General features: G+C 43.2%; 1 protein-coding gene across 1 annotated transcript in view; it reads right to left on the minus strand.

Annotated features, from left to right (window-relative positions):
* The window catches only part of PGR (progesterone receptor), a 113369-nt gene that overhangs the window by 79202 nt on the left and 11250 nt on the right, over window positions 1-22917 (minus strand). Inside the window, exon 2 of the mRNA XM_032220476.1 lies at window positions 17275-17426. Within this exon, the coding sequence (XP_032076367.1) occupies window positions 17275-17426 (152 nt within the window). The remainder of the gene's footprint in view (window positions 1-17274; window positions 17427-22917) is intronic.

Consider the following 22917-nt stretch of genomic DNA (forward strand, 5'->3'; position numbering starts at 1 on the left):
TGATGAGGTTGATGGAGGAGGAGGAGGAGGAGGTGGAAGAGGAGGAGGAGATGGTCATTTTATTTCACCAAGGCCTAAACCATCTAGAATCTAAGCCTTGCCCCCAAATCTGAGGAATTGGTTAAGACTGTAAGAATCAACTTGTAACTATGTATGTTATTTGACAATGAAGGCAGGGACTGTGGTTGCTCATCCCAAGTTTATGGACTTGAATCTTCCTATTCCTTGGAAGATTCTCCAACTTAGATGGTCTTTCAGATAAGCCTTGGCTAACTTGTTTCAAGCTGCTTTAAACTTTAAATTTATCTGAGTGCTCTAGTTGGTTTTCAACTATTTCTTATTTGAATATTTGATTTTCAAACATTTTAATTAGAATAGAAAAGACTTTGTCCGTGTTGAATGTTTTAGTATTGAGTTGTGTATGCCTATTTTGATAAATTGCATGGAACTATCTTAGACTATGCAAACCATCTTACAAGATGCATGCAAATGCAGACATGGCAACATACAAATAGAGAGCCAGTCTGGTTTGGTTAAGGCACTGAGCTAAAAATCAAGAAAGGTTTGAGTGCCAGTGAAATGGTGAATGCCAGCTGGGTTACTGAGTCAGTTACTCTCTTTCTCTCTCAGTCCAATTCATCTCACGGGGTTGTTGTGGTGTGGAAAATAAGAGGAAGGAGTATAAAGCAGACCCCAACTTGTGGACAGTGGCCCACCACCAAGCTGTGGTCTAATGCCACCGGGCCACATGATTGGCCAGCCAGTGCATGCCTCTACACAAATACACAGTTCCACTTGTGTGAGCATTGTTGCAGGCACTTGCTGCCCCATTCGTAAGAGTGTCATCACAAATGTCATGAGCGCTCATGCGCATACGCATACACATGTGCTTGCCCTTCTCATAAAACCATCCCCTCTCCCCCCCCCCCGCTCTCCACACCGCTCTGAGCTGTCAACCCAGAAAGGTTGGGGAACTCTGACATATAGTGTGTTTGTCACCATAAATTACTTACAGAAATAATGAAGGCTAGATAAAAAAAATATTTATAGCAATAGCAGTTAGACTTATATACCGCTTCATAGAGCTTTCAGCCTCTCTAAGCGGTTTACAGAGTCAACATATTGCCCCCAACAACAATCCGGGTCCTCATTTTACCCACCTCGGAAGGATGGAAGGCTGAGTCAACCCTGAGCCTGTGAGATTTGAACAGCCGAACTGCAGAACTGCAATCAGCTGAAGTAGCCTGCAGTGCTGCATTTAACCACTGCGCCACCTCGGCTGTAATTTAAAAATACAAGTACCTGAAATGCATAATTTCATAGAATAGTTGGCTCCTACCTGGTGGGGAACTTCCACAGCAACAGCAGATTAGTATTACATCCATTCTAAAGGAGGATATGTTCTAAACTAGCATGGCATCTTGTAGCTTTTAAAAGACAAGTGGATTGGATGTCACTCACTCTTTCACCTACCAGGATACCTGTTGTCACAACTGTCTGTTGCATAGTAACCTTCCACATTAATTGAGCCCTGGTGGCTTGGTGGTTAAAGTGCAGTATTGCAGGCTAACTCTGCCCACAGCCTGAAGTTTGATCCTAATGGGTGTCAAGGTTGACTGAGCCTTCCATCCTTCTGAAGCTGGTAAAATGAAGACCTAGATCGGGGGGGGGGGGGCAAACTCAAGGTCCAAAGGCCGGATCCGACCCACAGAGTGCTTAGATCTGGCCTTCAGGGCCACCCTGGAAACAGTGAAGGACCAGCCTGCCAGCAAAAACAGATCTCAGGGAGGCCACGCAAGGCCTGCCCAGGCTCTGTTTTTGGCCGCAATGGCCGCCTGCAGTCCCGATGAGGCCACACACTCTCTTTCCGCCAGCAGAGAGCTGTAGAAGACGGTTGCAGTCGAAAATGGAGCTTTGACGAGTGACATCGAGCTGGCCATGCCCCCCCTCCCATCCCGCCAAGATCAAACACAACCCTGATGCGGCCCTCAATGAAATCGAGCTTGACACGCCTGACCTGTTGGGGGATTGACATTGTAAACCGCTCAGAGAGTGCTATAAAGCACTGTGGCGCGGTATATACGTCTAAGTGTTTTTGGTATTGCTATTTCATAGCATGAACTTCAGGTTCAGGTATTAAAGAGAAAACTAATGCTATTTTGTTTTTAGAGCCTTGGTGTCGCACGTCTCCATGCCCACCAATATCTCTTTCAAATTGTTTCTCGTGATTGTCTAGTCAGCAACGTCATGAGCCTTCACACCAGTGATGCAGGCCCCTAAGAAGCTTCTCACGCTAATCTGAAGGAGAGAATCTGTGCCAACTTTGATCTGGAAAAATTGTTTAGAAGAGTTTTGCTGCAAACCAGCAAGGATAAAAGTGGCTCAGTGCTCTGACTCAGAACACACTGTGGGTTCCTGAGGCACACACATTCATTTCAAAGAAAATGTAGTCATGAAAAGCAGACCCAATAAAGAATCAGCAAAGAAACACACAAGATGAAAAAAAAATGTTATTCTAACATGGAAAGACCTAAAGTTACCAGTCCTCCTGACCCTCCAACATCCCTGAGATGGAGATGTTGCAGAAAGAGGAATGGGCCAAAATTCCTCCAAGTTGATGTGCAAGATTGTTCAATGGTTACAGGCAGGGGTGGGCTTCAAAAGTTTTAGCAATGGGTTCTCTGCCTGGTTGCTGGGTGGGCGTGGCAATGGTGGGTCTGGCCTAGTTGGCCTCCTACACCATGGTGGGGGGGGATTTTCATCCTCCCCGGTTTACGGAGGCCTTTCTCAAGCCTCCAGGAGGGCGAAAACAACCTCCCCAGGCTCTGGAGGCCCTGTGGAGGCTGGAATCAAGCCCATTTCTGGCCTTCTGGAGCCTCTGGAAGGCCCATTTTTTGCCCTCCCTGAGCCTCCGGGTGGGCCCTGCACTTACCTGACATCCAAGACTCTTGAGAGGAGAGGGATGGGTGGAGTGGGCAGAGCCAGCCAGATGTGAGATTTACGGGTTATCCAAACTCTGCAGAATCTTAGCTAGAGGTTCTCCCGATCCCGTGCAAACCCGTAGCAGCCCACCTCTGGTTACAGGTAATCCTTGACTTACAACTATAATTGAGCCCAGAATTACAGTCTTAAATCATCATACAAATATAAAAAATAAATTGTAAGTATAATATATAAAAGTACAGAAAGTAATGGATGGAAAATTATCAATGATTACATCCAATCTAGAACTAAGGGGAACTTTCCTGACAGTGTGAACAATTAATCAGTGGAATGGCTTGCCTCCAACATTGGACAGCCATTGTCCAATGGTATAGGGTCTCCTGCTTGAGCAACGGGTTGAATTACAAGACCTCCAGCTGGAAGTGTAAAAAAGTACAAGGGACTTATTATCACATATGTTGGACCTGCCCGGAAACACAAAAATATTGGACAAAAATTTGAAAATGGGTGCAAGAAATCACAGGAGAACAGATAAAATACAAACCCGAAATCTTTCTACTGGGAATAATCAAAGGGAAATATACAAAGAAAATTAAGTACATATTAACACATCTGCTAACTACAGCTAGAATAGCATTTGTCCAATGCTGGAAACAAAATAATACCCCCTCGGATGATTTCGTGATAAAAAAAACTTTGGATTGTGCAGAGATGGACAAATTAACACTGAAATTAAAAGATAAGGAAGAGTCAGAATATTATGAAATTTGGAACAATTGGTACAAATGGCTGCAAAACAGGAATAAAATTAATTAAGCCAAAAAACAAAATATATAAATATATATAGAACTGTGTATAAAGTATGTAAATATAGAAGCGAAATATTATATACATGTACAGGTATGACAATGTTGATATAAGGACTGTAAGGTGTTGTAGAAGGGAAAAAATAATAATAAAAAATCTGCTAAAAAAAAAAGAAGACCTCCATGGTCCCTTCCAACTCTGTTATTCTGTTTATTTTTATGGGTGTTTTTATTGTTTTAATTTTTTTAATTGCTTTATAATTTCAGAATTTTAAGCCACCCAAAGTCACCTGGTTGAGTTGGACAGCTATAGAAACTAAACAAGCAAACAAACGAATAAATATATTCACCCCAGACCAACTTTCTATGGGTAAAGCTAGTGCTAAATTGAAAGGAGTGCCAAGTTCCATGATTCACAAACTACAAGCTTTAGGTTTTGGATTCTTAGGTTCTATGAACCTATACGCTGTGGCTTGAGACAATAGCTTATAATTTATTTTGTTGACCAAACTCAATCTGCTACAATTGATTTAGTAACTAATGCTAGGGTGTTTTTCTGTTGTTGCTATGGGTTGTTTTTTTCTTCCTTTGATCCGGCTTTTGCAGAATGTAGAATAGAATAACTGTCAGCCTCTGCTTTGCTGTTGCTTCGACTGCCATGAAACGGGGAGGGAGGGCATGGTATTTGGGAGGGGTTACTCATTGTGCTGGAGGAAGGTTCTGGAGTTCAGCTGCCTGTCGGACTACGCGTGCGTAGGAGATTCCCACCAGGACTAACGGCACCGACATTCCATCTTCGTGATGCCTTTTGAAGTTATCTCACACCTGACACTTGGGAGAATTATGATTGGACTGTAACTGTGATGCCAAGGGGTGGGGAATGGGCTATTCTATATATCAATCACTTTCGCGCCTAAATAATCAGACTTCGCTTTGCTATGCCTTTAATCATTTATAATTAGTAAAAGTACACTTGATTTCTACTCATGGAGTCTCGTGGTCTTCTTTCCTAATTATCTAATGGAGAGGATCTGACAATAACAGAATAACAGAGTTGGAAGGGACCTTGGAGGTCTTCTAGCCCAACCCCCTGCTCAGGCAGGAAACCCTATACCATTCCAGACAAATGGCTATCCAATCTCTTCTTAAAAACCCACAAATGTTGGAGGCAAGCCATCCCACTAATTAATTGTTCACATTGTCAGGAAAGTTCTTATCAACTTTTGTGACTATTTCTGCCACTGTAAGACTCCACGGGTGCTACGTTTAGGATGGCATATTAATTAATGAAACAAATAAAATAATCATAATCAGAAACCGCAGTGATCAAGGGAAAAAGTTAAATGCTCTCCTTTTTCCCCGTCCTCTCAATATTCTCAGACTAAAAGTACAAATTTGAGCTTCCATCAAGTAATTTTAGAATATATTTCAATTCCAATTTCATGCCATTTAGTCTCAGATTATATGATAAAGTACTTTCCCCCCAGAAAAGCAATCACTAAAAAAAGCTCTGAATTATTTTTTTAAAATCCTGCTCTTATCCATTTGGCATTGTATCTGAAAATGACTTGTAAGTTAGCCTTGGTGCAGAATGCAGAGTCACAGAGCTAACAAGCCTGAGTCATTACGTCAATGTAATATCCACTCAGTGATTGTCCAGCAGACTTTCAAATTCAAGTTCTCATTTCCACATTCTGTGCATGCAACTACGAGATACAAAACTACTTGTGAGGTCAATCTTCTTTAAGGCAATTACGTCTGTAGGGGCAATCATATGTTGATGCTGTGGAGTGGTTTGATAACACTGGTCTACAAATTTTGGGAAATTATCAACCTCCGAGATAAAATGTGTTAATTTTACATATTTTAATTAGGTAAATTAGAAAACAGGTGATAAAGGTGCTCAATGGGGCGATGAACCTCACGGCATCATGACGCAAATAGTGGCACCAGCGCGATGAGCCTTGGGAGAACCCATTTCTGGCAGAGTTGGGGGGGTGGGGAGAAACATGCCAGGGTCTTCTTCTGATCTAGGCTTCCCCCAAAAGCACAAAGTAGATTCCTGGTCCCAACAAAACCCCTTTTATTGAACGAATGTGAATTCCTCTCATTCACATTCAGCAAGGCCTGGCATAGAGTCTTTCAATGGTGAATTTATGAACACAGACTTTATCTAGCTTGGAAAGCTGCCATGTAAATATATTTCCAAACGCAGTGCTGTGCAAGGAAAGATTTGGCACAGAGTCTCTGAGATTCACAGACAGATCTTCACACTCCTGAAACGAACAAACGAACGAACAAATGAATTGTTTCCTGCAAAATCCCCTTTTGCTCTTCTTTTTTCGTATGGGAGAGCCATTCTCCATCCACTTGTAGCTTTACTCCTAAATCGACCCTGATTTTTTTAGCTGTTCTTTTCTTCTGGCAGCTCTGCACATGAACACACTGGGAAGAGGCTCCAGCTGTTCCTCTGCCTCACTGCTGTCTAGAGCCGAAGGCAGCTGAGAACTGCCAGACAGCCTTGACCCTATCTATGCCTCTGATGCAAAGCCCTCATCCGAGCCTTCCTCAGCCCCCAGGACTGACCCATGCTCCTCCCCAATCTCCTCACTGTCTGACTCTGCTTCCAGCTCTGCTGGCGGGCCACAACAGGTCTCTGCTGCTTCTCCTTGAGTGCAGCCAAACATTCACAAAAGGCAAGAAGGTGAAATGCCAAGCTCAACCTGTACCAAAACCTCTCATATTAACCTCACTTTCTCAGCCTACGATCCTCCCCGCCTGCTGGGGCTTTAGGAATACCTCACAAGTGAATTCACAAGGAAATCCAAATATTCAGGTCCACGTCAGACAAACAACAAAAACAAATCAGCTCCTCCGAATGCATGAATGATAATATTCATTCGGGACCTTGCAGGAAATAGGCAGGAAACCCTATACTACTGATTAATTGTTCTGTCAACTGTCAGGAAATTTCTCCTTAGTTCTAGATTGGTCCTCTCCTTGATTGGTTTCCATCTGTTGCCCCTTGTCCTGCCTTCAGGTGTTTTGGACAATAGGTTGACCCCAATTTCTTGTGTTAGGTAAAGGTAAAGGTTCCTCCGTACATACATGCTGTGCGTTTCTGGCTCTAGGGGGGCGGTGCTCATCTCTGTTTCAAAGCCGAAGAGTCAGTGCTGTCATCTCCATGGTTACGTGGCCGGTATGACTAAACACTGAAGATGCACAGAATGCTGTTTCCTTCCCACCAAAGGTGATTCCCATTTTTCTACTTGCATTTTTACATGCTTTCTGTCACGTTCTGAGCATGCGTTGAAATAAAGAACTCAAGCGGAAAGAACTCAATACCTGATTGGCTGGTCGTTTGACAGCTCCAGTATAAAAAGGGAGCTGTCCAAACGAGCAGCGCGCATTTTCCTGGGTTAAAGTCGGTTCTGAATGTTAGCCTGTAATTGTCAGGGAATAAAATTTGTTAGCCTTTATTCCCGTCTCCGCCTCAGTTCTTTGGCTACCCACGGTCCCTGGGGACATACCACTTTCGAATTGCTATGTTGGCAGAAGCTGGGCTAAGTAATGGGAGCGCACTCCATTACACGGCGCTAGGGATTCGAACCACTGAACTGTTGACCTTCTGATCTACCAACTCAGCATCTTAGCCACTGAGCTACCGCATCCCTTGTGGTAGCCCCTCGAATATTGGATCACTGCTAGTCCTTCTTTTCATTAAACTAGACATACCCAGTTCCTGTAACCATTCTTCCAATAGGTTTTAGCCTCCAGTCCCTTAAAATCAACTTTGTTGCTCTTCTCTGCACTCTTTCTAGAGCCTCAACATCTTTTTTGTATCATGGCGACCAAAACTGAATGCAAATATTCCATCTCCTCCCTATTTTTCCTCTCCATTTATTTTCTTTCTTTAGATTTCTCTTTTGGCTTTCTCACTGACGGTGCACTGATCAATACAGGAGTGGGTTCCTGCCAGTTCTAACCTCTTCTATAGAAGAGGTTCCACAAATCTACAGTGCTGTTTAGAACTGGTTCCAGCTCCCTCCCCCCGCCCGTCCGCACATCATCAAGATGAAGAGCGAGAGGAGGAATTCTGGGAGTTGAACTCCACAAGTCTTAAAGCTGCCAAGTTTGAACACCTCTGGGGTTTTTTTCTAAAGGGTTAGGGTTCAAGGGTCTTGTAACTTGACAGCTTTAAGACTTGCATGCTTCAAATGCCAGAGCTTCTGAGCCAACATTTTGATTGCTAAGCAAGAGCGTTGTTAAGTGAGTTTCACCACATTTTACAAGTTGGCCACGCCCACCCAGTCAAATGGCTGGCAAGCCACTCCCACCTGGTCACATGGCCGGCAAGCCACTCCCACAAAGCAGGCCACACCTACAGAAGAGGTTCTAAAAAAATTTGAAACCCACCAATGGATCAATACCATAACTGAATCCATCCTCTTTGCTTCTGGTCATCCTCTTCTCTTCCCTGCCACCTTTTCTAGCACGATAGGCAACTTTGGAGAAAAGATCTGTCATATAAACCCTTTCACCAGGGTTGAACCTGTTACAGCTTGGAGGATATGAGGGCCAACCTCATTGCTGTAAGATCACGCAGATGCCATTGTGCTTCCACATTTGGTTCATAGGAATTCCTGATTATAGGGAGAAAAGGAAGTTGTCCACCAACACTTGCTGACATTTGTACTCTTTGACATTGTACAGCTTTTGCTTTAAACCTATGTTCTTTTTTTTGTCTGGAATGTTTTTGGCTTGTGTGTGTTGGCATATTCGTTATTCCAGTCCAGAGCCTGAATTAATTTCTATTTTTCATTAGGGGAAAGTAAAGGTTTGGTCACGATCAGGATCAGATCAACATATTGTGCGGTTTGCAGTACTTAGCCACCTCTTGTGGTTCCCCCTGCAGATCCCCAGATCAAAATATATAATATCCCAAGTCAGCCAAGTGATATTTTGGGACATGAGCGGGGGGAAAACCCTAGTAATAAACATAAAACATTAACAGATCAACTGGCTTCCTTTCACGGCATCTAAAAATTGTGTCCCCTGAGGCAGCTGGTTCATTTTGACGTAGCTGGTCCTGATCTTAGACAATTAACTGATTAAATAAAATTTGATTCCAATTCTGTAATACAGTCCTTTTTTTACAGATCAAGAGTAAGCATGCTTCAGATCCAAGAGTAAGCATGCTCGCCCTCTCTATCTATCTATCTACACTATTTTGCCAAAGGCATTCGCTCACCCATCCAAATAATCAGAATCAGGTGCTCCAATCACTTCCATGGCCACAGGTATATAAAATCAAGTATCTAGGCATGCAGACTGTTTTTACAAACATTTGGGAAAGAATGGGTGGCTCTCAGGATCTCAGTGAATCCCAGCGTGGAACTGTGATAGGATGCCACCTGTGCAACAAATCCAGTTGTGAAAGTTCCTCGCTGCTAAATATTCCACAATCAACTGTCAGCTGTATTATAAGAACGTGGAAGTGTTTGGGAACGACAGCAACTCAGCCACGAAGTGGTAGGCCACGTAAACTCGTCCAACATCAGTGTGTGACCTCACAAATGCGCTTCTGAAAGAATGGTCAAAAATTCCCATAAACACACTCCTAAACCTTGTGGACAGCCTTCCCCAAAGCGTTGAAGCTGTTATAGCTGCAAAGGGTGGACCAACGTCATATTGAATCCTATGGATTAGGAATGGGATGTCACTTACAGTAAGTTCATATGCAAATAAAGGCAGGTGAGCGAATACTTTTGGCAATATAGTGTATCTATCTATCTATCTATCTATCTATCTATCTATCTATCTATCATCTATCATCTATCTATCTATCTATCTATCATCTATCATCTATCTATCTAAGTAGCAATAGCAATAGCAATAGCAGGTAGACTTATATACCGCTTCATAGGGCTTTCAGCCCTCTCTAAGCGGTTTACAGAGTCAGCATATTGCCTCCAACAACAATCCGGGTCCTCATTTTACCCACCTCGGAAGGATGGAAGGCTGAGTCAACCCTGAGCCGGTGAGATTTGAACAGCCAAACTGCAGACCTAGCAGTCAGCTGAAGTAGCCTGCAGTGCTGCATTTAACCACTGTGCCACCTCGGCTCATAAAAAGTGATGGGTTCCAGATCCTGTCACAACTGGTATGCTGCAACGGGGCCGGGCATCTACCATGGGCACGTGCACTGGGCATGCAGGTGCACCCATCACCCTGGATGCTCCAGCTGCTCGGCGGAGCATCGCACAGGCGCCGTATGCTGTGCATGCGTATGCAAATGGCCCGCTGGCTTAAAAAGAGGTAAGAAACGAGGGCAGGCCAGTGGGCCCAATGGAAACACCGTTTTGGTACGGTGACAGCTGCTCCCAGCTGCCACCGGTATGCCCGTACCAGGGCCTACCACCCGAAACCACCACGTGTGTGTGTGTGTGTGTGTGTGTGTGTGTGTGTGTATGTATGTATGTATTTATTTATTTAGTGTCACAACCCCTAGTATGCCCAAATCCCAGTAAGGGTATGGCTAGCTGATGAGAGCTAAATATCTTGAAATAGATCTATGCTAGTCTCCCTTTATTTATTTATCAGCACAAATGCAACACACACACACACACACACACACACACATATGTGTGTGTGTATAAATGAGTCTTAATTGGCAAGCTTGTATTGTAAATCGGCTAAAGCAACGTTTCCCAACCTCAGCAATTTTTAGAGGTGTGATTTTCAACTCCCATAATTCCCCAGCCAGCATGAATTGGCTGCCTTCTTGTTGTAGGTGCTGGGAAGTGAAAGAAAAGCCTTTAAGGATAATCTTTTAATCTGCTGGCATAGTTCAAGTTTCTGTTAATACTTGTGGCCTCAAGGTGTCTAGTACTGATGAAACAATAACTTCTGATTGACTGTCTAGCAGGGCAGTCTTAACAGCATTAAGGGCCCCGGGCAAAGCAATGTACTGGGGCCCCTATGACAACTACTCACAGGAATAAAAATGTAAATGGTCGATAAAATTAAAGATATATTTTTTCATGTTAGTAATAATTTAAAAATGCAGTAAAATGTAATAAATATGTTGCTGTATTTATATGACACAAGGTGCATTGAAGGTTAACATGCATAGATTAGTATGGGGCCCCTATGCTCGTGGGGCCCACTGGGCAAGTTCCCATCAGGCCCATGCATTAAGACAGCCCTAGTATAGCTTGAGCTGCGTTGAATGCTTACACCCAGTAAATTATTTCAAAGTTTAATATGATATAAATCTAATTATATAGCAGTATGTCTGCTCTCTCCTTGTCCGGTAGCTCACTTAGTTTTTTTAATTTAATTCCAACTCATTGTGGCATAAATATTTGTGACAACCAAACAACCTACAAACACATTTAGGATACCTAATAGTGTTTGCTTGCTTAAATAGGCATTTTCTACCTGATATTTGCCAGAGGCACTACTGCTACAGATCTCAAAGTTTTCAGTCACTAGCATGCCAAAAAAAAAAACCGAAATCCTGAATGAGAGTTATAATTCAGAATAACAATATTACAGACCTTATGTGAACAGGTGCAATACCATCCTTTCAGTTATTTCATTACAAGTTATTTCCTCCACAAACAATGCAAATAAAATATAAAGCTTGTCTGTATTTGAATAGTGGTTTCAAGGATTTTGGTACGAGAGCTGTCAATCTCCAATGCCTCACTCCTGGAAACCAAAAATGAAGAGGCCTTCAATATCTGAGCTTGAAAAAGTTACACAGGATCAGACCTGGTGAGTAGTACAGATAGTCCTCAACTGTGTGACCCACGATGGATCCCAAAATTTATGTTGTTAACTGAGAAATGTCTTAAGTGAGTCTTGCTCCATTTTACGACTTTTCTTGCCGCAGTTGTTAGGTGAGTCGCTGCAGTTGATAAAATTTGTAACCCAGTTGTGAAGCGACTTTGCTTGTCAGAAGGTTGCAGAACCATTTTTTTTAACAGATTAACAGAGTTAGAAGGGACCTTGTAGGACATCTAGTCAACCCCACCCACCCACCCAAGCAGGAGAGCAACGGTCATAAATATGAACCAGTTCCCAAGCATCTGAATTTTTGACCAGGGAGATGCTGCAAAGATTGCAACTGGGGAAAACGGTCAAAAGTCACATTTTTTCAGTGCTGTTGTAACTTTGAACAGTCACTAAATGAACTGTTGTAAGTCGAGGACTAGGGAGGTGGTGGCTCAGTGGCTGAGACGCTGAGCTTGTCAATCAGAAAGGTCAGCAGTTCGGCGGTTCGAATCCCTAGTGACCCATAATGGAGTGAGCTCTTGTTACTTCTCCCAGTTTCTGCCAACCTAGCAGTTTGAAAGAACGTAGAAATGCAAGTAGAAAAATAGGAACCACGTTTGGTGGGAAGGTAACAGCATTCCGTGTGCCTTGGGCATTTAGTCATGCCGGCCACATGACCACGGAGACGTCTTCGGACAGCACTGGCTCTTCTGCTTTGAAACGGAGATGAGCACCGCCCCCTAGAGTCAGGAGCGATTAGCACATATGTGCAAGTGGAACCTTCACTTTTACCTTCTCCCAAAAGTGCTTTTTCAGGAGGCAATTGGACTTTCTTGTTTGTCTTTGAAGAGTTTTGCTTCTCATTCAAGAAGCTTCTTCAGAGTTGATGAGAAGCATTGATGGATGAGAAGCAAAACTTCTTCAAAGAAAAAGAAGAAAGTCTGTTTGCCTCTTGAAAAACTTCCGTTGAGCCAACCATGACCTGGATGACTGAGAATCTCCATAGACTTTTAGCTTCACCGTCTTCCAATTTGAGAAGAGAAATAATCTCCCTGTTATCAGCTCCTCTGTAGCCAATGTGTTAAATTCATTTATTTGCTCCTTCATTCAGACAGCTGGTACTCTTAGCCATTTCTACCTCCTTTATGACTTTCACCTCACTCTCTTACCCCGATGATTGTGTTTTGACCCGAGAATTAACAGCAGGATTGATGCTGCTCATTTCTTTGAGGAAAGGCACACTTTATCCATTATTGCATGACATTTATTAAAAAGAAAATACTGACGTTAAATAAATTGGACACTTGCAATTAAGGCAGTCCTACCTGCCTTGTATTTATGGGGCACAAAAATGGCACCAGAGGAAAGCTGTTTAAAAGTAATGTACAAGCTAAGCTGCTGCAGACCAGCACTTAATTGTGCCACAAATCAAAAGGTAGCCTTAAGGAACAAAGTCAGCAAGGATCCACCTTCATTTTCAATCTTGTGCAGTCAAAAAATGCAAAAAAAAAACACCAACAACACATAGTGTATACTACATAGTGTATGTGTATACTATCAATATCAACATAATCGAAGTCATCAAAGGGTATGCTAAAAACAGCTTTTGCCCAGCTGATATCTTCCAGATCTTCTAGGATTCATCTTCAAAAATTCACACCCAGCTTGACCCATGGGTAGAATTCTGGGAAGTTGCTAGTTTGACCAAGAGTGTGGAAAACCATGGCTTGCTCAAGATACAAGTCAAAGCCACTTGAAACGTGTGAGAGCTCTCATCCAAATAATGAGAGATAGAGAATAATGAACCCATCACCCCTGCATACAGTTTAATTAACTGTACTTTAGTGTATCAAGCAATGCAATCAGCCCTTGTTATCTTGATGAAGTTTTATTGAAAAACAACCAACTTTCTGGCTTTCAAAACTGATAAGCATTGTTTTTGGTTTAAAAAAAACCCAGTAAGTTTGCAGTTCATTAAAGTGTGTGTTGTTTGTTTGTTTGTTTGTTTGTTTGCTCTCGCTGGCTGGGGAATTCTGGGAGTTGAAGTCCACAGGACTTGAAGTCGCCAAGGTTGAGAAACACTGTACTAGATGAACTGGTAGCTTCGAAGATCAGCTGGGAGCGAATCGGTTCACTCCCACTAGCTTGTGGGCCCACGCGCCCGCTCCTATGCTTTACCTACCTTTATCTTTCCCAGCTGGGTTGCGCGGCAAAGTGGTTGCTGCACCTCAGCTGTCTTCCTTCCCAAGCAACAATCTGGAAGGTAAATATTCTCTAAACTGTGCACGCGCGCTCAGCAAACCGGTTGTAAAACCGGTAGGATCTCACCAACCCTGGTAAACATTGCAGTTGTGAAGTTAGTAGAGCATATTGTTAAGTGAATCATGGTTGTTAAGCCCATTGACATTATCTGAGGGTTGTAAAAAAGATGATCACATGAAGCCCAGGACACTGCAATTCATCATAAATAGTCAGATATTTAGGATATAAATTTGTGATTACGATAGTATGTGTGGAAAAAACCACCTTGTTTCTGTGCCGTTGTAACTTCAAACTTGTTTCTGTGCCATTGTAACTTCAACCACTTGTTTCTGTGCCATTGTAACTTCAAACAGTCACTAAACAAATCATTGCCTAGTAGTATTATAGTATGATTACTTCCATTAGGACAACAGAGAAATTTGTGGCATCTTTAAAAAAAAGTAGTAGAGCATGTACATTTATGGGCTAAAATCTAAAAGTATTTTTGCGTGCTATATTTAAAAGCACAAAAGTATATTTATTCAGAAAGACTCATGATATTCCACAAAGCATTTTCCCACAGAAGTAAGTCCCCAGCATTACAATCTCTACCTTTCATTCCGATTGCTCTCCTTTAGCATCAGAAAGAAACACATATATTGTTAGGAAACCGTCACAATCCTTCTGAAGCGAGTAGGTTTTTTCACAACACTCATACATACTCATAGTTGCATCGATTCCTACTGAAATGACTGGGAATGTAAAATGTAACTCTAGCCACACAGCGTTTGTGACCCACCAGCGGCCAGCAGAGCTGGCAGAAGATTCGGACGGTAAGGAGATTTGGGAGGAAGATGGGCCAGTCCTGGAGTCTGGGGAAGGCTCTGATGAGGGCTCTGTGCCAGAGGCAGAGAGGGGGCTAGAGCCGTATGCCAGTTATCAGCTGCCTTCGGAGTCGGAGATCAATGGGGCAGAAGAACAGCTGGAGCCTGTTCTCAGTGTGTGCATGTGCAGAGATGCCAGGAGAAAGGAACGGCTAAGGAACAAGGACCAACTGAGGAGTAAAGCCACAGGTGGATGGTGAATGGCCCCTCTCATAGGGAATAAAAGAGGAGGGAAAGGGGAAGGGAGTTTGCAGGAGTCAATTAGTTCAATTCCTTAGGGTGAAGATCTGTTCCTGACTTCTTGCCAAGTATTGTCTGCTACAGCATGGCATTTGGAAGATATCGGCCTGGCAACTCTCCAAGCCTGATAAAGGTCTGTAGTTGTGAAATCTCATGAAAGACTGTTTGCCAGGACTTTGCTGGAGAGGAATGCCCTTTAACCAAAATAAAAGAGCTTTTATCAGGACGAGGAGTCTGCTTCGTGCTCTTGGGAAGCCTAGGTCAGAAAAGGAAGCTTCAGCACAATCCCTCTGAAGCTAGGAGGGTTTTTTTTCACACCCTCATTCAGTAAGCTGCGCTGATTTCTATCAAAATGCCTGGAATGTAAAATGTAACTCTAGCCACACAGATCTGTTTAGGTACAAATTTTAATAATCTGGAGTGAGCCATGGAGGAGGAATGCTTGCTTCTGTCCCATGTCTCGGGAAACAAAAATCATGTAAAATAATAAATAATCCAAATCTTAGTTTGAGGGGTGCACACTTGTCGTAGAGGTGAAATAGATAGATAGATAGATAGATAGATAGATAGATAGATAGATAGATAGATAGATAGATAGATAGATGATAGATAGATAGATGATAGATAGACAGAGAGACAGAGAGACAGACAGACAGACAGACAGACAGACAGACAGCTGGGGAAGGGATAAACTTTTTAAAGGGAGTTGAAATAACCCTCAGCGCAATCTTCTATTATGCCTAAAAACAGTTGAAAATCAACTCTGCTATAGAAAAAGGAAACAAATGGGACGGCACAGTTTTTTTTCTTGGAGCGAAATCTTTCGTATCATGTGTCGCCCAGCTCTTGTCAGTGACCTTTGACTTTCTGCATGCTAAATATGTTCAGTTACTGCAATCCAGACCAATTCTTTCACAGCCGTCGGTGGAAGGACGATACCGCCAGCCAGCTACCGAATGGATATTTGGTACACGTTGGAAAACTGTACTCAACAAGGTGTCAAATAAAATTTACAGCTGGGGAAAAGCAGCGTTTCTGAAACAAGATTCCCCCCCTCCCTACTTTTCAGGCAATAGATTCATGCATTAAGTCAGGCATTGTCTTAAAAGAAGCTTTTCTCCTGTGTATCACAGAAAGAAAGATAAGTCTCTCCTAAAGTGGTTTTTTAAAATAATGATATCATTAAGTAAAGAATTGAGCACTGCCTTTCCAGTATAGTACATGTTACCTCTCTCTCAAAGATATTTTTATAATTATGTAATTAAATAATTAAGCATTGCCTCTTCAATACGGCACATGTCATCTTTAATTAAAGATAGTGTTCTTGAATGTAGCCTAAAGAGATTTTGTGAAGTTTTGAGTGGAAGTATTTAAAAAAATCCTATTCTTAACCTTGCTATGTACAGTATAACAGCAATAGCACTTAGACTTATATACCGCTTCACAGTGCTTTACAGCAGCAATAACCAACTGTTTGGTCTGCGGATCACCAGTAATCCATTGGTGATCCGTGAAAAAATGTTGGTGGTCCACAGAAAAATTATTTGCATTTTTTATATTGCACTAAATCAGGTGTCCTCAAACTACGTGCAATGAATGGTTTTGTTTCTGCAGAGAGTCTCCCCCTTCGGGGTCTTTTTGTGTGGGTCGTAGGGGGGGGTCAGAAATTCTGACTTGGGGTCTCCTTCAGCCCCCTGCTGCAGAGCTTTGGGCGAAGGCTGGAGGGAAGTGCCGCTGGTGGCAAAGAGCCGGAGGGCCTCGTTCCAGTGGGACTGCATCATGGCCTGGAACTGGCTGACCATCTCAGCTCACTGAGCCTCCAGGTGCTAGTCCCTGGCCTTGCACTCTTGCAGGCCTTTCCTCTGCTTGGAAAGCCTTTGCTTGTAGTCCTCAGTGAGGTGCTTCTACTGAGCCTCCTTCTTGGTCAGATCCAATTTGAACTGAGCTGTTTCGCCAACCTTTTCTCATGGCGGCTGCTTAGCTCCAGAGATGTAAGTGGGGAGCTCTGAGGTCCCTTGCAGGCTAGATTAATGGCTTCAGCTGGCCATATCTGGCTCCCAGGCTGTAGTTTGAGGATCCCTGTTCTACTTGAACATGATGGGTTATATGCCCAGGGTCATATTATAAAAACAATCTCCAACCCCCCTCCCCCTCCAAATTCTCCTCCCCCTCCCTTCCCTCTCCTTCTCCCTCTTCATCCACATAAGCAATTTCTACTCCTTTAAGAAATTCACACCCACCCAGACACATACATATATATCCAGACACACACACACACTCTCTCTCTCTCTTGCTGAAATGCTGTTGGCATACCATTGTCTCCCAACAAATATCAGTTTAAAATTAAGACAAACCAGAAGAAAACACTGTAAGAATACCTTCCATTGCTCTTTTGAAGAAGACTTTGCAGCTTCCACAGGTGAGGACGCCATAGTGGCACCCAGAAGCTTCATCACCACAGATAAGGCAGATCTTCTGGGGCAAAGGTTCAAACCCATATTGAGGGCTCTGACCAGCTTCGGCATCAGACCTAAACCAAAATAGACAAAAATAAGAAACCGAAAGTTAAGAGGGAAGCAAATCTTAGTCTACAGAGGATAATCAAACCCTGAGGGGTTTAGAAAAAAACAGAGCAGACGCTTGATAAATAAGGGAGATTTTCCAAAGAGTTATGAACACAAGTCAACCCTCTTAGGTTGCAGGACAAATACAACAGCTCTTGCAGGGAGCTATTAAACTGTCTCTTGTAAATGCTCATCTGCTTCCATCTACGATACATAAGGGGTTGAAGATCTGGTTATTGTTCTGACTCAGGCTTCCCAAGAGCATGAAGCAAACTCCTTGTCACGACAAAAAACCCTTTTATTAATTTATAGTGAATTCTGCTCATTCACATCCAACAAAGTCTTTCAAGGGAGGATTTACAGTCGCAGACCTCATCTGTCTTGGAGAGCTGCCAGGCCGATATCTGCAGAACTTGGCTAGGAGTCTCGGAGAGTCACGAACCTATTAAGCGAACTAACTGTCTCCTGCAAACTCCACTCCCCTTTCGCTCCTCTTTTATTTCCTCTGGGAGGGGCCATTCATCCTCCACCTGTGGTCTTACTCCCAAGTCGACCCCTATTCTTTAGCTGTTTTGTCTGGCAACTCTGCGTATGCGCGCACCGGGAACAAGCCCCAGCTGTCTGTCTGTCTCACTGATGTCTGACTCTGAAAGCAGCTGATAACTGGCATACGGCCCTGGCCCCCTCTCTGCCTCTGACACAGAGCCCTCATCAGAGCCTTCCCCAGACTTCAGGACTGGCCCATGTTCCTCCCCAACCTCCTCACTGTCTGAATCTGCTGCCAGCTCCGTTGGCCACTGGCAGACCACAACAGTTATAGGCAAATTAAACCTTTGCCCCCAAAAGATGTACATTTTAAATAAATAAATAAATGTCAGAATAAATACTTCTAGCATTAGAACCGTCTTGGCTTAAACATCCAAGAATTCAGTTCAGAATTTCCCCTCTTACATGTCTGCATATTCCTTTTAAAAAAAAGAATAAATACATCAAGGGAATCTTACAACAAAATACAGAAGCACATCCTCATATCATGAAAGGAAGTCTCCAGCTCAGGGTTTCCAGAGAGGAAGCCAAGAGCAAAATTGCTCAGTTGAGCAACAGCAACAGGATATTCCATCCCTATAGATTTACTCAGTCTTCTCTTCCACTTCTTGGGCTCTGCAGAAAGTTAGTACCCACCCCTCTCCTAGAAGAATGAAATATTCTAGGAAATATTAAAAAGGCAAAATATTATGTTTCCCTGGAAGAGAAAAGGAGAAACGTGTTTTAAAGACAAAGCAGCTCCCTGCCCACCTCCTTCAGCTCCAGGGTGATGGGATTAAGACATGGCCCTCAGGACATGAGAGGATTAGCCCTCTACCCATCTCGCCACCTGGGAAGATTGCATCACCCAGCAAGGCTCAACCAAGCCTGGGACTTAGGACAGCCTACAGAATTGCCCCTGCATGGTCCCATGGGAGTCTGACAACCAATCAGAATACAAGCTCAAATTCAAAAGCCCAGAGAGGGAATAAAACTAGGGCAGTCTCAGCATCTCTTCCCTTTTCCCCCACCTCAAATCATGTGGTCCTGTCCGCCATTAAAAACCATCTTTCCAAGCAGCCTCCATGTTTCCAGTGTCTTTCTCCCCACTTGGACCCAGAAGGACATTTCTTCCAACAGCTCGTTGTCAATTAACAGGCCTGGAAAAGAAGCTGTGGTTTCAGAAGCCTTCCCCAGACCATCTCTTTACAAACTAGGTTAAAAAACAATGGAGTAAATCAACCTCAACATCCAACTTTAATATGCCAATATTTTTTTAGACCTCATTCAAGTATTCTACCCACTAGCATCGTTCTGTTAGAAGAAATGTCCTTCTGGGTTCAGTTCCAAGTGGGGAAAAAGACACTGGAAACATGTTGACTGTTTGGAAAGATGGTTAAATGGTAGACAGGATCACATGGCTTGAGCCGAGGTGGTGCAGTGGTTAGGGTGCAGTACTGCAGCCACTTCAGCTGACTGCTAGTTCTGCAGCTCAGCGGTTCAAATCTCACCGGCTCAGGGTTGACTCAGCCTTCCATCCTTCCGAGGTGGGTAAAATGAGGACCCAGATTGTGGGGGCAATATGCCGACTCTGTAAACCGCTTAGAGAGGGCTGAAAGCCCTATGAAGCGGTATATAAGTCTAACTGCTATTGCTCTAACTGCTATTGAGCCTGAACATAAAAGGGGGATCACATGCTTCAAGATGCTTCAAGGTGAAGAAGAAAAGGGGTGAGATGCTGTAAATCCCTGGTTTTGTGGGCTTTGAATTTAAGCGTGTATTCTGATTAATTGTCAGACTCCCATGGGGCCATGCAGGGACAACTCTGCAGGCTGTGTTTTGAGTCCAAGTTTGGTTGAGCATTGCTTCTTCCCAGGTGCCATGTGGTGAAATGGTGGGAGGTTAATCCTACCTTTGTTATGTAGAATAGACTGTCTCAGGCTTTTCATGGCCCATTAACAAAGATGAAGGGCGGCTGTGCTTCTGCCTCTCTTGAGTTTCTACTTCTCTTTTTTAGGGGAAATATTCTGCTTTTTAAAAAATATTTCCTAAAATATTTCATTTTTCTAGGAGCGGGGGTGGGTTTTAACTTCCAAAAATTCAAAGCAATATTCCTTTTTTTAAAAAAAAAAAAAAGGTGGAAATGTGCAAAATACACTTTAAATTCCAGCTGCTGGAGGAAGAAAACTAATGAGAGTGAAGTGGAGCTCAGCTTACGGAAAATTATGGCTGGCTAATCTGCAGCAGCTCCTGGAGTGTTATTTATTTCCAAGCACTCTGAACAGCTGAATCTCCTCTTAAGCCCTGGGAGATAAATCACTTCTTCCCATTGCTGGCACCCATAGTAGAAGAAGAGAGAATTATTGGATGAGACCAAAGTCCCATTGGGGGGAGGGGGGAGAGACTGAAAGGAAGCCAGGAGACTTTAGCAACAGGAAATCAAATTGGATCATTCGGAAGCTAAACAAAACTATTTAAGGGAAGCTAAACAGGGCCTGTCCTGGCTAGTTCTTGGTTGGGAGACACCAGATAATTCAAAAGATTGAAGGCAAGCTCAAAAAGCATCTCAGAAGAAATGCAAACCACTTCCACATTATTGCCATTAAAATTGAATGGACATATTCATAAAAGTCTCAAGGGAGATTTTAATTGTATCGATTATAGTCATTTCCAGTTTAACTTTGCACCCAGCAAAGTTACTTCCAATTGTGGGAAGTTAGCACCCACCCCACTCCTAGGAAAATGAGATATTTTAGGAAATATTAAAAGGGTAGAATATTTCCCCTAAAAGGGAAGCAGAAATTCAGCCCTCCACCTTTGTCAATGGGTCTATTCTACATAACAAAGATCTACCTCCTTCAGGCAGAGCCATAATAGGAATCCCAAAGCCCTTTCGTTACATCATCTCCCAGCAAGAGTCAACCAAACTTGGGACTTGGGACAGCCTACAGAGTTGCCCCTGCATGGCCTTATGGGAGTCTGACAACCAATCAGAATACAAGCTCAAATTCAAAAGCCCAAAGAAGATATAAAACTCAGATACTCTCAGCATCTCTCCTCAAACCATGTGGATCCACGGTCCACTATTAAAACCATCTTTCCAAGCAGCCACCATGTTTCCAGTGTCTTTTTCCCTACTTGGAATTGAACCGAGATGGACATTTTTCCCAACACAATCAATCCTGATTTCCAGATCAGGATAAGCGCACAGCCCATTCAGTTCAGATGGCATAAAAATGCCACTTGGTGTTTCTTTATTGGTCATAAAAACAGTGGACTAGCAAAAGTAGGAAAGGCAGGGGGGAGCAGAGAAAGAAAGAAATGAACAACAGACAAGAATCTACAGACCACCCATCCCTTTATCTATCTATTGACCAAGACTTAAAGGCATAAATATTTCCTGAACCATTGGTGGGTAATTTAACATGGATAGTTCCAGAGGAAGCAGCTCTGGTTTTCCACTTTAACCCTTTCTTATACATAATGGCAGCAGAATCAGGATGGAAATCATGACACCGGGTGATTCCCTCCTCCAAATTACATCATGAAATAAGAAATTGGATGCGTGGGAATGATGTATCTAAAGAAAATAAATAAATAAAACCACCATCCCTGCTTACTGCGGAATGAGCTTACTGGGAGAAAAGTGGTTTAGAAGGATTAAAATATATGCAGGCAGGTGCAGCCATTCATCTCGCAATCCTTCAAAGTTACAACAGTACTATAAAAAACAGTTATTTACAATCAATTCTCATACCTCACAGAATCCCATGGGTTGGGGTTTTTTTTTGTCTTTTAATGACCCTGTAATCCCTTGCCTGGGGTGGCGTTGGAACAACTGAATGCAGTGTTTTACTGGCCAGATGCCCTTCCTGTTGCCAACTCAGAGTTCACAGCTGATACTTACTTCACTGCGCCCAGAGAGAGAAATAACTGTCACTACCTGGGATCGAACTCACAGCCTCCTGATTGTGAGATGATCAGAATCCCTATGGCCTACGGTCATAATTTGGGTGCTTGGCAACCAGCTTGTGTTTAGGATGGTTGCAGAATCCTGAGGTCACGTGATCACCACTTGTGACTTACCCAGCCTTCTAAGAAGCAAAATCAATTGGCGGGGGGGAGCTGGATTCACTCAACAACCAGGTGATACGCTTAACAACTGCAGCGATTTGCTTAACAATTCTTTTGTATGCCAAAACTGGTCATAGAATCAGGTATGGCTCACTTAACCATTGCCTTGCATGACTCATAATGAGCAAAAACAATTTTTGACACTTCCAGTAACGTCAGTGAATATAATGAGATTCATTAATGGCAAGTTGTATGGATAACTAGACTAACAGAGTTGGAAAGGACCTTGGAGGTCTTCTAGTCCAGTGTTTTTCAATAGCAATAGCAATAGCAGTAGACTTATATACCGCTTCATAGGCCTTTCAGGCCTCTCTAAGCGGTTTACAGAGAGTCAGCATATTGCCCCCAACAATCTGGGTCCTCATTTTACCCACCTCGGAAGGATGGAAGGCTGAGTCAACCCTGAGCCGGTGAGATTTGAACCGCTGACCTGCTGATCTAGCAGTAGCCTGCAGTGCTGCATTTAACCACTGCGCCACCTTGGCTCACCTTTTCAACCACTGTGCCGCGGCACACTAGTGTGCCGTGACATAGTGTAAGGTGTGCCGTGGGAAAATTACTTTATATATAGTCAACCGGGGTCTTGAGGCCGTTAAGAACTGGATGAGAGCTAACAAACTGGTACTCAACCCGGACAAGACCGAGTGGCTGTTGTGTTTCCCTCCCAATAATTTGGCCAGTGTTCCATCGCTCAGGCTGGGGGGTCAAATTTTACACCCCTCAGATAGGGTTCGCAACTTGGGAGTCCTCCTGGACCCACAGCTGACTCTTGACCATCATTTGTCAGCTGTGACCAGG

The sequence above is a fragment of the Thamnophis elegans genome, chromosome 6 (genome assembly GCF_009769535.1).
Source record: "Thamnophis elegans isolate rThaEle1 chromosome 6, rThaEle1.pri, whole genome shotgun sequence".
Taxonomy (NCBI): Eukaryota; Metazoa; Chordata; class Lepidosauria; order Squamata; family Colubridae; genus Thamnophis; species Thamnophis elegans.